Source organism: Saccopteryx bilineata, chromosome 6 (assembly GCF_036850765.1).
Source record: "Saccopteryx bilineata isolate mSacBil1 chromosome 6, mSacBil1_pri_phased_curated, whole genome shotgun sequence".
Classification (NCBI taxonomy): domain Eukaryota; kingdom Metazoa; phylum Chordata; class Mammalia; order Chiroptera; family Emballonuridae; genus Saccopteryx; species Saccopteryx bilineata.
Window position 1 is genome coordinate 17,799,394 of NC_089495.1, and position 13,736 is coordinate 17,813,129.

Consider the following 13,736-nt stretch of genomic DNA (forward strand, 5'->3'; position numbering starts at 1 on the left):
GGGTTAAATCTTACTTAGTCATGGCACATGGCCCTTTTAATATGCTGCTAGATTTGGTTGGCTAGTATTTTATCGAGGATTTTTGCATCTATGTTCACAAAGGCTTCTGTAGTTTTCTTGTGATGTCTTCCTCCTGCTTTGGTATTAGTGCTATTCTGACCTTACAGAGTAAGTTAGAAAGTGTTTCCTTCTTTTCCAATTTTTGACAGAGTTTGAGAAGTGTTAGTGTTAATTCTTAAATGTTTGGTAAAATTTACCAGTGAAGCCTTCTGGTCCTGGGCTTTTCTTGGTTGGGAGGTTTTTGATGTACTGATTGAACCTCCTTACTTGTTATTGGTCTATTCAAGACTTTTTATTTCTTCTTGAGTCGGATTGGTAGTTTGTATGTTTCTAGATATTTGTACATTTCATCTAGGTTATCCGATTTTGTGATGTACAATTGTTCATAGTATTCTCTTGTAATCCTTTTTTATCCTTATAAAATCAGTAGTGCCCATTTCCGATTTTCATGCTTTGAGTCTCTCTTTTTCTTTTCTAGCTATAGGCTTGTCAAAGTTATTATTTCCAAAGAACCAACTATTGATTTGATTGATCTTCTATTTTGAAATTCTCTATATCTGTTATCTCCTTTCTAATCTTTACTGTTTTCTAATTTTTGCTGGCTTTGGGCAAACTCCGCTCTTCTTTCTAGAGTTCCTTAAGGTCTAAAGTTATTGATTTCAGATATTTTTTCTCTCTTAATGTAAGCATTCATAGCTAGCTTTATTTTTCTCTAAGCAATGTTTTTGCAGCATCCTACCTCTGTGGGGTTTTGGAACATACTGTTTTCTGTGCCTGAGATGTTCTGGCTCTTTCCATGACTGACTTCGTAGGTTCCTTATGCTTTACTGAGGTGCACCTTCCCCGACCACTGTATCCATACAGGTGCCCTTCTGCCACCCTCAGCCCTGCATTTACACCTCCACATCCTGTCTGTTTCCTGTACAGCACTTTGCGAGTTGTCATTACTTTTACTTCTGCTTATTGATTTTCTGTGTCCCTCACTGGGCTGCTTTGTCCTTGCTCACCGCTGAATATACACCAGGGGTCCCCAAACTTTTTACACAGGGGGCCAGTTCACTGTCCCTCAGACCGTTGGAGGACAAGACTATAAAAAAAACTATTAAAAAATCCCTATGCACACTGCACATATCTTATTTTAAAGTAAAAAAACAAAACGGTAACAAATACAATATTTAAAATAAAGAACAAGTAAATTTAAATCAACAAACTGACCAATATTTCAATGGGAACTATGGGCCTGCTTTTGGCTAATGAGATGGTCAATATGCTCCTCTCACTGACCACCAATGAAAGAGGTGCCCCTTCCGGAAGTGCAGTGGGGGCCGGATGAATGGCCTCAGGGGGCCGCAGTTTGGGGACCCCTGATATACACAATGCTTTACATACGGTGGACAGTCAAATAAATCCAGGGAATGAGTGCATTTGTTCGTGTCTAAGTCACATCCCACAAAGCAGCGTAGGGGAACAGGCATGCTTTTTACCACTTCAGGATACGCTGGCATTGAATCATACGGCAACTTTTTTTTTTTTGACGAATATCTATTTATGTATTTAAAGTTCTTTGAACTACAATAGTTGGATACTCACCTAATGTAGACTTATTTTTGCTGACTAGCCAACAATGATAGCCAAACAGAGAAGACAAGCTGACAGAAAACATAGCTGCAGCAAAGAATAAAAACATGATATGGAACTTGGCTTGGGTATCAGGTAGACCATTCTACAAAGAAAGGGAGAAAATGAAATGTGTTGTCAAAGGGATAGTATTCCCCTACTTTGATAAGTAAGACTTTTTTTTTTTGGCTTAAAATTTTTCTTAAATTTAGATATGGAGAAAGATACACAACTTAATGTTAAACTTTGAGAAAAAACATATGGCATCAGATTAAAATAAATGTTCACCGGAATATGAATATATATGGAGAAGCTATTCAAACTTTGGACACTATTTTGTTGTGCATAAGCAGAAAAACTGTGGTAGTACGTGTGTAAACCGTAGCAAGCAAGAGACAAAAAAACTATCAAATAGACTTTTGAATCTACTACTTGAACATGTTAACATGCTACAGATTTATAAATTATTAAATAGTTTTATTAAAATGCCAAAAAGTGAGCCTGACCAGGTGGTGGCGCAGTGGATAGAGCGTCGGACTGGGATGCGGAAGGACCCAGGTTCGAGACCCTGAGGTGGCCAGCTTGAGCGCGGGCTCATATGGCTTGAGCAAAGAGCTCACCAGCTTGGACCCAAGGTCGCTGGCTCCAGCAGGGGGTTACTCGGTCTGCTGAAGGCCCGCGGTCAAGGCACATGTGAGAAAGCAATCAATGAACAACTAAGAAGTCGCAACGTGCAACGAGAAACTGATGATTGATGCTTCTCATCTCTCTCCGTTCCTGTCTGTCTGTCCCTGTCTATCTCTGCCTCTGTAAAAATAAATAAATAAATAAATAATTAAAAAAAAAAAAGCCTTTAAAATGCCAAAAAGTGAAGGTTAATTGGCACAAGTTAGCTACCATATTCACTGATGTTATATTTTACTACAGACAGGAGCACCAACTACAGGAACACGCAAAACAACACGTCCACAGTCCTGCTTCAAGGTATTGTAATCCCAGCGTTGCAGAGAAGATAAACACGAGAGCAGAACACCTGTCTAAAGTCACCCTTACAATATCTATGTGAGAACACAGGCTATCTCAGCGCAAAACCAGCGTGACCCTCTCTCATTGTATGCATTGTCCGAGGACTCGGTCTAGCGTGGCAGGTGGGGGGTTATGGACCCTCAGTAAAACCCCAGGGCTGCTGGCAGGATTCTCCTTCTGATGGAAGGTCCTTCTGCTCAGTATCCTGCAGCATCCGTCAGACTGAGTCAGGTCCCAAGATCTCACCCATAGCCTTTGACAGCAGATTCACCAGTGGAAACTCTGGTTATCTCTTTACAAATATACTTGTTGTTGGAACTAAAACCATTCACAGGAATGAGGAGCAGGGGGGTGACCGTCTCTCAGACATTCATTAGGGATCATTTTCCAAGCGGGACCCTGGAAGTAGACTGGAATGCCAGGAGCATGTCCACACAACGTGCGGATTCCTGGTGCTCAGCAATGGAGCTGGCACATAGTAGGCGTCCAATAAATCTTTAGTACTGAATGTGTTTAAAAGCCGACATAAATGATCTAGCATTCAGAAGGTCTTACCATAATCAAGAATAATTTTATGAAAAAAATAAAGCGGTTCTGGCCAGGGAACTGCTTTATTTTTCTACCATCGTTTGGTGATTACAAGGAGTATCTTTGGATATTTAAAATACTCAATTTTCATTTTGTTTTGCTTATATTTAAACCAAATAGTGCAGCCTGACCTGTGGTGGCGCAGTGGATAAAGCATTGACCTGGAATGCTGAAGTCACTGGTTCAAGACCCTGGGCTTGCCCAGTCAAGGCACATACGAGAAGCAAGGTGATGCTTCCCATTCCCCTCAACCCCCATCCTATCTCTCTCTCCCACTCTTTCTAAAATCAATAAATGAAATCTTAAAAAGCAAAATTAAAAATAATAAATAGTGCCATTAACAAATGACTTAACTAAAGCCTAATCCAGCAAAACCCAAGAAAAATTTGGGACTTTAGCGATATAATAGCTTAAAAAATAATCTTTTTACACATAAAGAAAACACTTCTATTTTTACATACTGAAAAAATATCTTCTTCTACAGTCAATTCTTGTTATGCTCAGTGGTTGTGTTCTCTGAAGTGTCCACGAACACTGAACTCGCCCCAGGGAAAGTATGGGGTTAGGTTTCTATGAGCCTCTGATCATGACATTTGTAGTAACTGATCCATACATACATCACCTGGTTTTCTGTGTGTCTGTGCTTAAAGACAGCTTACTGACAACTCAATTAACATTTGTTGTTGATTCACTACTGTAGAAGCCACACCCGACATCACTGTAACTCATATTTGTAGGAAGCTTATCCAGAAAGCACATCACACTGGTGCTCGGAAACGCTGGACGGTACTTTCAGCACTGTGCCCGAAGACCATTTTGAACAGAGAAATGACCAACGAAAAGCACAAAAATGCAAAAACACACATGGCATTAAATAGGCTGAAAAGCACACTTGTTACAATCTGAGAGTTGAAGCAAGAAGGCAGAGTCTCCTCGCTTGATCTCCACTGAGAATGTGCACACCGGGCCACGCAGACTTTTGGCCGCTCTGTCTACGCCTGCAAATGACCACGAGGCTCGGTGAGTGCTGATTTCCAGGTAACAGAGGAACTTTTTAGCAAGGTGGAAAATTCATAAACACAGAATCTGCAAATAACGAGGAGTGACTATACCTAATTGAGCTCAATTCTATAGAATCAACATCTGAAATAATTCACTGATGAAAAATGATATATTTTTACACTGAAAGGAAAGTCAACAAGGTAATGACTTACTGTCCAAAATTTGATAAAATACTGTAAATCGGTAGCAGCAATAAAAAGGCAGTACAGCAGAGAATAAGCCAAGAAAAGGAGGAAAAACTTATAATTTGAAAATCCAACGCAATTGTTCACCCTGTTGACGAAACAAAAACATTTTCGATGAGTTATACATTTTCAACATAGGTACACATCTGCTTGTCTTTAATACAGTGTTTATATCACTTAATACAGTTTCCTATCACTTAAAATGTATCGGCATTTCTTAAGTGCAATCCGTAAGATTTCTTGACCTATGCAAATATTTTTTTTAAAAAAATCCATTTCATAGAAAAGGAACTCTGTGTTTAAATTCTTTAAATTTGATATGTAATATTGCTTTAATCAATCATGAATCATATAACTATGCTGTTGGCCTTTGAACACCATCGGTTTAAACAGCCGAGGTCCATTGCATACAGATTTTTTTTTTCAATGAATATACAGTCAGCTATCTGCACCCCCAGGTTTGGCATCCGTAGATTCTACCAACAACCTTGGATTGAAAACAGTCTTTTCAATACACGATTGGGAATCCGCAGGTGCAAACAGCTGACCTTGTGCATTGTCCTCTGCCATTTTTTATAATGACCTTGAGCATCCTTGGAGTTTGGTATCTGAGGGGGTCCAATTCCCTGTGGATCCCGAGGGACAACTGATGGTTTGGGGAGTCAAAAGTTATTCATGGATTTTTGACTGGGCAGGGGTCAGCACCCCTAACCCTCACATTGTTCAAGGATCAACTGTATTTCATATCCAATTATACAAATGAGCACATGCCTAAAAGCACAGAACGTGTAAGTAATTTAATGAAGTTAAGCAGAAGTGAGAAATTTACTAAGTTATGTTTCTATGTTACCTTGGGGTTTGATTTCCGATTATAACTAAGTAATTTCAGATCTTTCAAGTTTTTCCAAATTAGATGAAATAGCTGCACAAACTACTCCTTGCCTACTGTCTGCAGAACACCGGGGCAGCCAGATTGTCAGAGAACATAAAATGGGAGATTTAAGTCAAGAAATAGGATGCAGAGCCAGACAGCCAGGGTCATAATGCATATTTGACACTGAATAATTCTGTGGCCTTGACAAAGTCAAACAGCCTATAAGAATTTCATTGTCCTTGTCTGTAACAAGCATTCTGAGAGCCAGCTCTGTAGTTCATGACTATGAATATGGAGATTTCTAGTTCTCAGTTCTAACTCTAAACTCATTATATACGACATGGGGGGTGGGGTGGGTGGGTAAGAATTCAAACCAAATATCCATTAACAGAAATACAACTACAACTCGGACTTTTAAAGCCATACTTTCAGGTTGCTCCCCCCCTTCATAAAGACAACGGAGTGACTGGGAGACCTTGTGTGAATGTGACACAAACACCCCAGTGAAGGTGGCCGATCCCTTGTCACCTGGAACCACTAAGCCCCATGTAAGACACACACCTGCAGCTTCCTCTCCTCAAAGGCTGTGTTCTTACTCTAATGCTGGTCAAGCAATCTCACTCTCTACGGCAGGGGTAGCTAACCTTTTATACCTACCGCCCACTTTTGTAGTAGTAGTTAGTAGTAAAATTTTCTAACCGCCCACCGTTTCCACAGTAATGGTGATTTATAAAGTAGGGAAGTAACTTTACTTTATAAAATTTGTAAAGCAGAGTTACAGCAAGCTAAAGCATAGAATAATAATTACTTATCAAGTATCATACTTTATGTCAGATTTTTGCTAAGTTTGGCAGAATCAATCTTTATAAAACAACTTACTCTAGTTAACTCTATCTTTTTATTTATACTTTGGTTGCTCTGCTACCGCCCACCATGAAAGCTGGAGCGCCCAGTAGTGGGCGGGAGGGACCAGGTTGACCACCACTGCTCTACGGACTCATTAATAAACAGAACCACTTTCCTTTTTAGATTAAAAGTGAAACTGCGTCCGCATGACCAATGTCTACTCCATGCCCTCGTTCTCCGGGATGAGTCAGTCCCAGAGCTCCGCTGCCCAGCGCTGTCCCTGCGGTTGGCAAGGCTGCCTGTGCACTTAAAAATTTAAGAGGGTAGATCTCACGGAAGTGTTTCTACTACAATTAAAAAAACTTTAAAATTAAAAACAATTTAAAGGCAAACACTGACTTAGTTTATGAGTAACCTGGAAATTTAGGGGGCGGGAACGTTTATATTTTCTACCTCGAATAATAGAAGGTGAAGAGAATAGCATTAGATTTAGTAATTTTGGAACTTAGGGGTCTTGTATACAATAGACAGACCTACAAAAATGTCAAAAACTGTGGGCATAGATCATTACGAAAGCAGTTCTATTTGCAGCGATAGGGGTTCTGGCGTGAGTGCAAACCAATTACTGAAATTGCCTTTTATGACATCTGAATGACAGGATGTCAAGGAATAACCTTGCAACAGGGACACACAAGCCGAGTCTAATTCTGTTTTCCCTCAAGGACACAGGATAGTCCCCTGGCTTACTTGTGTTGGCTACAAAGAAAGAGGACGGGTAGGCGTGGGCTGAGAGGCTGTAAGACCGGGGACAAAGAGGGCGAAGACAATGACCCTTTATAAATGAGGGGAAAGTTAGAGACCAGAGAAAGATTGTTTCTCTTCCTACAGAAATGTGAGCAGCAGCTTTGGTATTAAATGATAAGTAGTATTTTTACAGAAAAATGCTTTTTGATCATAGATCTTATAATGTCTAACTGAAGTTTTAACTGAAGAGCAGGACGCATGTCAATGGCAGAAGACACAGAAGAAAGTGAATGATAGATCGGGTATTTTCGAGTCTGACATGTATTTTAGACTTGAAGAAATATAGTAATATTTATTTAATTTTAATGTAACATTTAATGTTAATATATATTTATTTTTAGTGGTGACTAGAAAAAAAACACTTGTACCTCTTTTTTGGAATGTAGAACCACAGGTATGTATAATCTTCTACACCTTTTTTAATTTAAAATTTAATGTGAAATTTACAGATAAATAAAATGGCTGCTCCGTTCAGCTGACACCAAGTAAATATTAGGCCCTGGACACCGAACCTTTTACAAAGTAGCTCTGCTACTGCTTTCTGCAGGGAGGTCCCCAGAGTTACGACGGCGGCTGGGACAGTGGTGGCAGCTGGCAGGTAACAGTGCAGAGAGGCAGTGACACAGCCGCTGAAGGGCACGGCAGGAGTCCATTCTACTTGTTCCGTGCTGCCACTCGTGGCTGCCAGGGACAGCAGGTATGCGAGCTGAGCTCACTTTAAAAACTCTGGAGTCTTATAGCTGTTCCCCTTCACTTCCTTCATAGGGTCTTTCAAAATCTGAAAGACTGTCACATTCTCCTATTGGGTTCTTTAAAGCCAAATTAGAAAGACTGCTCTCATCATAAATCAGTACTTTCTATGTCTGTAATTTTTGTGAATATAGCAAGGACGTGACAAGCTTTATAGGTACGGACTGATTTAGGATTAATCCTGACTGTTTCTACCTCGTCACAATCTCTTATTACTTTAAGTTAGAAAAACCACAGTCAACTGTATGCCTGGTTTCTTGATCACTCTGCTAAATTCTATCTAGAATACACTGCTGTCTAGAAAGAAGGTGATCATACCCCGAGATAAGAACTTGGGTACAGTTTCTTCAAAACAAGAATGAGAGAAAAATGCACAAAGCATGTGTTCTTAACCAGCCCCTCACCGGCTGAGAGCGGCCTCTTGAACTTCTGGACGGCCAGGCTTAGGAGTTGAGCAAACCTCCCCAGGTAGAAGGGACCCATCAGGCAGAGCAACAAAGAAACAGGTGTCTCAAGTGGGGAGCCGTCAGCGGGCATGGGAACTTCCCCCTGCAGGTGCAGTGCACTCACAGGTGTGTCACTGGGACACTGGGGGGGTACTGATGGCACACACTATGGGTGGGTCAATAGAGGAATATAAGGAGGATGGAAACTACTTGCTGAGAATGAGAACAGAATGAATGAGATGGATGGAAGGATGAGGAAAGCAAAAGGATGAGTACAAAGAAAACTAATACGAAATGGAGGTTACTCATTGAGATCTCTTTTGAGAACACCCTTCTCATAGGAGTTAAGGAGCCTTTAGCATGTTAAAGGAGAAAATCTCCATAGACAAAAGGAAAAAGGTATCCTGAAGAGGAATATAGAAGACAGGAAAGCTGGTATTTCCCTATTGTTACCACAACTGAGATAATCATTCCCTATATATACATATATATGTTTCAACCTATAACTAGCGTAGCTTTCTCAAGTGCCACTCCTGAAAGAAGATACGGTTTGTGCAACAATCACCCTTAATGGCCAAATCCAAACTGAATGGCAACTTCAGTGTGGCTGTCAAAGGTCTGTGCACGCTGCGATGAGGAGTTACAGGGAAAGGTAGAAGAATCAACCTTCATTATTAATTAGAGCTTTAAAACAGCGCTCTATCAAGTCACCTAATTTCATGACTTAGAAGTATCTTTTTACATGTTAACAAATTTTAGGTGAAAACCCTTATTTCAACATGTGTGTATTTGCATATTTGTTATTCTTCTTAATGCCAAGGTTTAGGTAAAATAAACTGTTAGAGCTTTAGATGAACTAATCATTAGGAGCTTCCAATCATCTGCTGTGTTTATACATACATTTTGGTGTAATTTCTGGGGAGTATTTTAGAATGTCTATGTTTATGCATGAGCATACAAAGAAAACCGTTTGTTCTGAGTAAACATGAGCAATTAACTTTTAAATGGTTAAGCTATTGGCTTTAAAATTATTTCATGGAAATTCTCCCGGATAAAGACTCTTTTTAACTAAATTAAACAAATATCAGAAGTTAAATCTGAAAGTACACCCTAGATTAGTTATGGCTGATTTCATTTGTAAAAAGATTTAAGTAGATAAGTGACTCCATTTATTAAGTTTTAAGGGACAAACATGTGTTTAAGCATAGAGCCAGACTCACCATGGACAGTGATGATCCATCTTCAAAATACACCTAAAAAATATACACACACAAAACTCAACACCCCATAGCAATTCAGTCTGACTAAATTATAAAATATATTATATGTGTTTGTTATTTTATATATATGTATGTTATTACATACATATATTTAACATATACATATGTTATTTCATATATAATAATATATAAGGTCTACCGGAAAGTTCTGTCCGCTTCTATCACAACAAGTTTCGACACGTATGTTTATGTGTGCCTCTCTATTTTTATCACTTAATGTATACATACTGACATAGCAAATTAACTAAAACAAAGTTTAGAAAAGAGGCCGGCGATGTTCAATAGGAAGAACATCATACTGCATCATGATAATGCCAGGCCACATGCTGCTTTGGGGACTCGTCAAAAAATTGCAGAGCTAGGCTGGGAAATTCTGTCACATGCACCATATTCCCCGGACTTAGCACCCTCCAACTATCACTTGTTTTTGTCCTTACAAAATTTTTTGAAGGGCAAAAAATTCAAAAATGAAGAAGATATCAAACAAGCACTGGTTCAATTTTTCGCATCAAAAGATAAAACACTCTTCAAAAATGGGATATACAAATTTCCCTCATGCTGGCAAGAAATCATTAATAATAATGGCAATTATATTATTTAATAAAGTTTACTGATGGCAAGAAAAATTTGTATTTTGTTTTATTCCAAAACGGACAGAACTTTCCAGTAGACCTTATATATGTTATTTCAGAAGAGTTGTGGCAAGTAAAATATTGCAAAATTATTATGTAAAAACTAAATATTAGTGAAAGCCGTCTTCTAAAATAAAGATGATAGCCAATTCCAGTTAGGACATAATAACAGAAGCTTCAATTCAAAATACACATGCTTTAATATCTAAAAACAATACAATGTGTTAATATATAACTATCTTCTGCTAAAGAAAGTGCAGAGTGTCAACAGATTTATAGACAGGATAAAACTTTTCCTTTAATAATAATTCTTAAGCTAAGTAGTACTGTTCTTGTGGTTAGACCAAGTGTATAATCATTCAGTCTGACCGTTATGAAGTTAATTGAGTTATCTTTATAAAGATGGGCAAGAGCCACAAAAGAAATATGTACTAAATCAAACTAGCCAGATCTGAGTTGCTAAAAGTCACGTACTTCACTCATGTCAGTATGAATCTGGGGGAAAAGAGACAACTGATTTTGGCCCTAAACCATACTCATTATTAATGCAAGTGATCATGCCAATTATGTTTCCTAGATAAAAGTCTGAGACCATAAATAAGGAAAAAAGGAAATAATCTGAAAAAACAGTGAGAAAAGAAACACATTCAATAAAAAGACCACCAGCACGTAAACATTTGGGAAGTAAAAGGTGTTCTTACTTATCACAGACGGAACAATGATGGCAGCGATCTGGTTTTATAAGTTGGCATCTGTCACAGTATCGGATTGCTAGGAACAAAAGGCTCTATTTAGCTTTACATTGAACAATGAACTGAACAGTCAATTAAATGGCTCTTAACCTTCATTCAAATTTAACTCCTACAAAGTACACCAAACTTAAATTTGGTAAAATGAGACAGTCTGCTCTGTTTAAATACAAAAATGGAATGATCTGCCTACAGTCTCAGTTCTCTGGAGACATTTCCCAAGATGGAGAATCTTTGGGGGAAATTTTTCTAGGGCATCCTTGATTGTCAATGGTTACTGACAGGCTCACAAGAGTGTAAATCGGTCCATTTCTATCTGAGTCAATAAAATACCTCTCTCAATTAAACCAGTTATTTCCTGTACCTTACCAGGATAATGAGGATAGGATACAACTACATTTTAGAAAATTTATGGGAGACACATTTTAGAAATGTGTGAATAAGCTCTTTAAAGTTGTTTAATTGAAAAGATCTCCCATCTTCTCTGTTGGGTGAGGTACAAGCTAAGACGTGAGTATTGGAAGAAGTATTTCCAATAAGAAGTTCAATTCTTGTAACTGAAGACCCGATCCTTTGTCCTTTGGTACAGGTGTCAAAGACAATTAGGAATAACTGATATGGAGAGGCTCCGTCAGTCTACAGGCACCTGACCGGATATAAGCAGGCTCACGAAAGTACAGAAAAGCAGTTATTAAGTGGCAGTCCTGTAGGATCAGTAAAAACAAACTTAACAAATTTAAAATTTGAAAAAAATATTTGCAATAAATAATTACCAAGGTTATATTAGCTAATATTGTAATCTCTGAAAAAGGAAACGGTTGCTATAAACTAAGAATAAAATGAGCTTTCCTCAGACAGCAAAGCCTCAGTGGGAAATATGTTCTCAATCAGCCTCACAACCCCTCTTTCAGGAACTGCAGAGAAGAACCACACGGCCTTGCCAATCGCCTCCTGAGTGGAAAAGTCCCACAGGAGCATTCCCAGCGCCACCATGAGGTCTCCCTGGCTCGGGCAAAGTGCTGAAGCGCAAGGCAGTCCCGTCCAGAGAAATGTGCTGTGAGCCGCACGTGGGCACTTTTCATTCTCTAGGTGCTACGGTAAAAGAACTAAAAAGCAACAGGGGAAATGAATTGTAATAATATCTTTTATTTTACCTAATATACCCAAAATATTATTTTGCTATAACCAATATGGAAATATTAATAACATTTGATGTGTTTTTAATAGCAGCTCTCTGGAACCTGTTGTGTACGTTGTTGCACTCGGAGGGACATTTTGAGCGCTCAGCAGGCGCACAAGGGACGAGCAGTTCCAAACGGGCCGCACTGTCTAAAGTCGCAGACTGTCTGGGAGACGCCGCGGGCAATGCGGGGTTCTCTCCAGCTGCTGACCATCCCTCCTTCAGAGTGTGCCAGGCAAAACACTCTCCACCCAGAGCGGGCAATAACCCACAGGAAGTCAAAGCGGTGTAGAAATGCAGCTTTGTACACAAAAATCTGGTCTTCTGACCTTGGCCAGTTGGCTCAGTGGTAGAGCGTCGGCCTGGCATGCAGGAGTCCCAGGTTCGATTCCTGGCCAGGGCACACAGAAAAAGAGCCCATCTGCTTCTCCACCCCTCTCCCCCCCCTTCCTCTCTGTCTCTCTCTTCCCCTCCCGCAGCCAAGGCTCCATTGGAGCAAAGTTGGCCCGGGCGCTGGGGATGGCACCATGGCCTCTGCCTCAGGTACTAGAATGGCTCTGGTTGCAACAGAGCGACGCCCCAGATGGGCAGAGGATTGCCCCCTGGTGGGCGTGCCGGGTGGATCTCGGTCGGGCGCATGCGGGAGTCTGTCTGACTGCCTCCCTGTTTCTAACTTCGGAAAAATACAAAAAAAAAACAAACAAACAAACAAACAAACAAAATTTTGGTCTTCTAATTAAAGAAAAACACTTCAAGTACCATATTATGTTCAACTAAAATCATCCCAGTGTCATTTCAAATGAACAATCCGATTATTGTTCAGAAACTCTTCCCAGCCAAAGGGTAATTTTAACTGTCTTGTTGGAAATTTTAAGGGATGTATTCATATATTACTTATATCATTTAAAACTTGTTGGTACATGTTGAAAAGAAAACATCATCAACAGTTGTGCACAATGGTAAACTCTGTACCTCTAACTGTTGTTACCTTTCTAGTCAAAAAACTAGTTTTTTGGGGTGGTTTTTTTTTGGGGGGGGTAGGAAAAGATCAAGGGCAACAGAGAGCTAAAAGTCCTCATTAATAAAAATAATGATGTAAAGAAGTGTGAAGAGCCCTGTAAGAAAGCACAACGTGGGCAGATCAGAAGAACACAGAGGACAAACAGAAGTGAGACCAGCCGACTCAAGCCCCTGCCCTAACCTAGCCCATGGCCAAGCTTGCCCCGGGGCTGAATTTGTTCTCTGTGTGCAGGAGTCAGGGTAACCCTGGCAGCTGGCATTGTTCTCTTCTTGGTTTAGAGGAAGCCCTGTGGATTTAGAATGAATGGTAAAATCCTAAATGACATTAGTACCCACTTTCTGCAATTCTCCATAGAGTAGAAAGTGTGTGAACCCCGACTGAACCGTTCTGTTGCTTTGGTGCACAGACCTTCCCAGGGAGAGGAAGGAAGCTATCCGCAGAGCACAGGGGTCCCAGAGGGTGTGGCTGGAGGTGGTGGGGAAGTGACACCCTCTCCCACTCCCACCTTTGTGCACTTGTGGCTGGTCCCCTGCTGAATCACACCTAGATCTCCAGTCTGCATATTCTAGAAGGGGATCAACCGCACCAGCACGACAATCTAGTTTACTGCGTGCAA

General features: G+C 40.0%; 1 protein-coding gene across 1 annotated transcript in view; it reads right to left on the reverse strand.

Moving 5' to 3' along the window:
* The window catches only part of ZDHHC2 (zinc finger DHHC-type palmitoyltransferase 2), a 65,761-nt gene that overhangs the window by 15,191 nt on the left and 36,834 nt on the right, over positions 1-13,736 (reverse strand). The window contains exons 5-8 of the mRNA XM_066235517.1: positions 10,872-10,941; positions 9,479-9,511; positions 4,506-4,626; positions 1,651-1,783 (exon numbers count right to left, since the gene is read on the reverse strand). Coding sequence (XP_066091614.1) covers positions 1,651-1,783; positions 4,506-4,626; positions 9,479-9,511; positions 10,872-10,941 — 357 coding nt within the window. The remainder of the gene's footprint in view (positions 1-1,650; positions 1,784-4,505; positions 4,627-9,478; positions 9,512-10,871; positions 10,942-13,736) is intronic.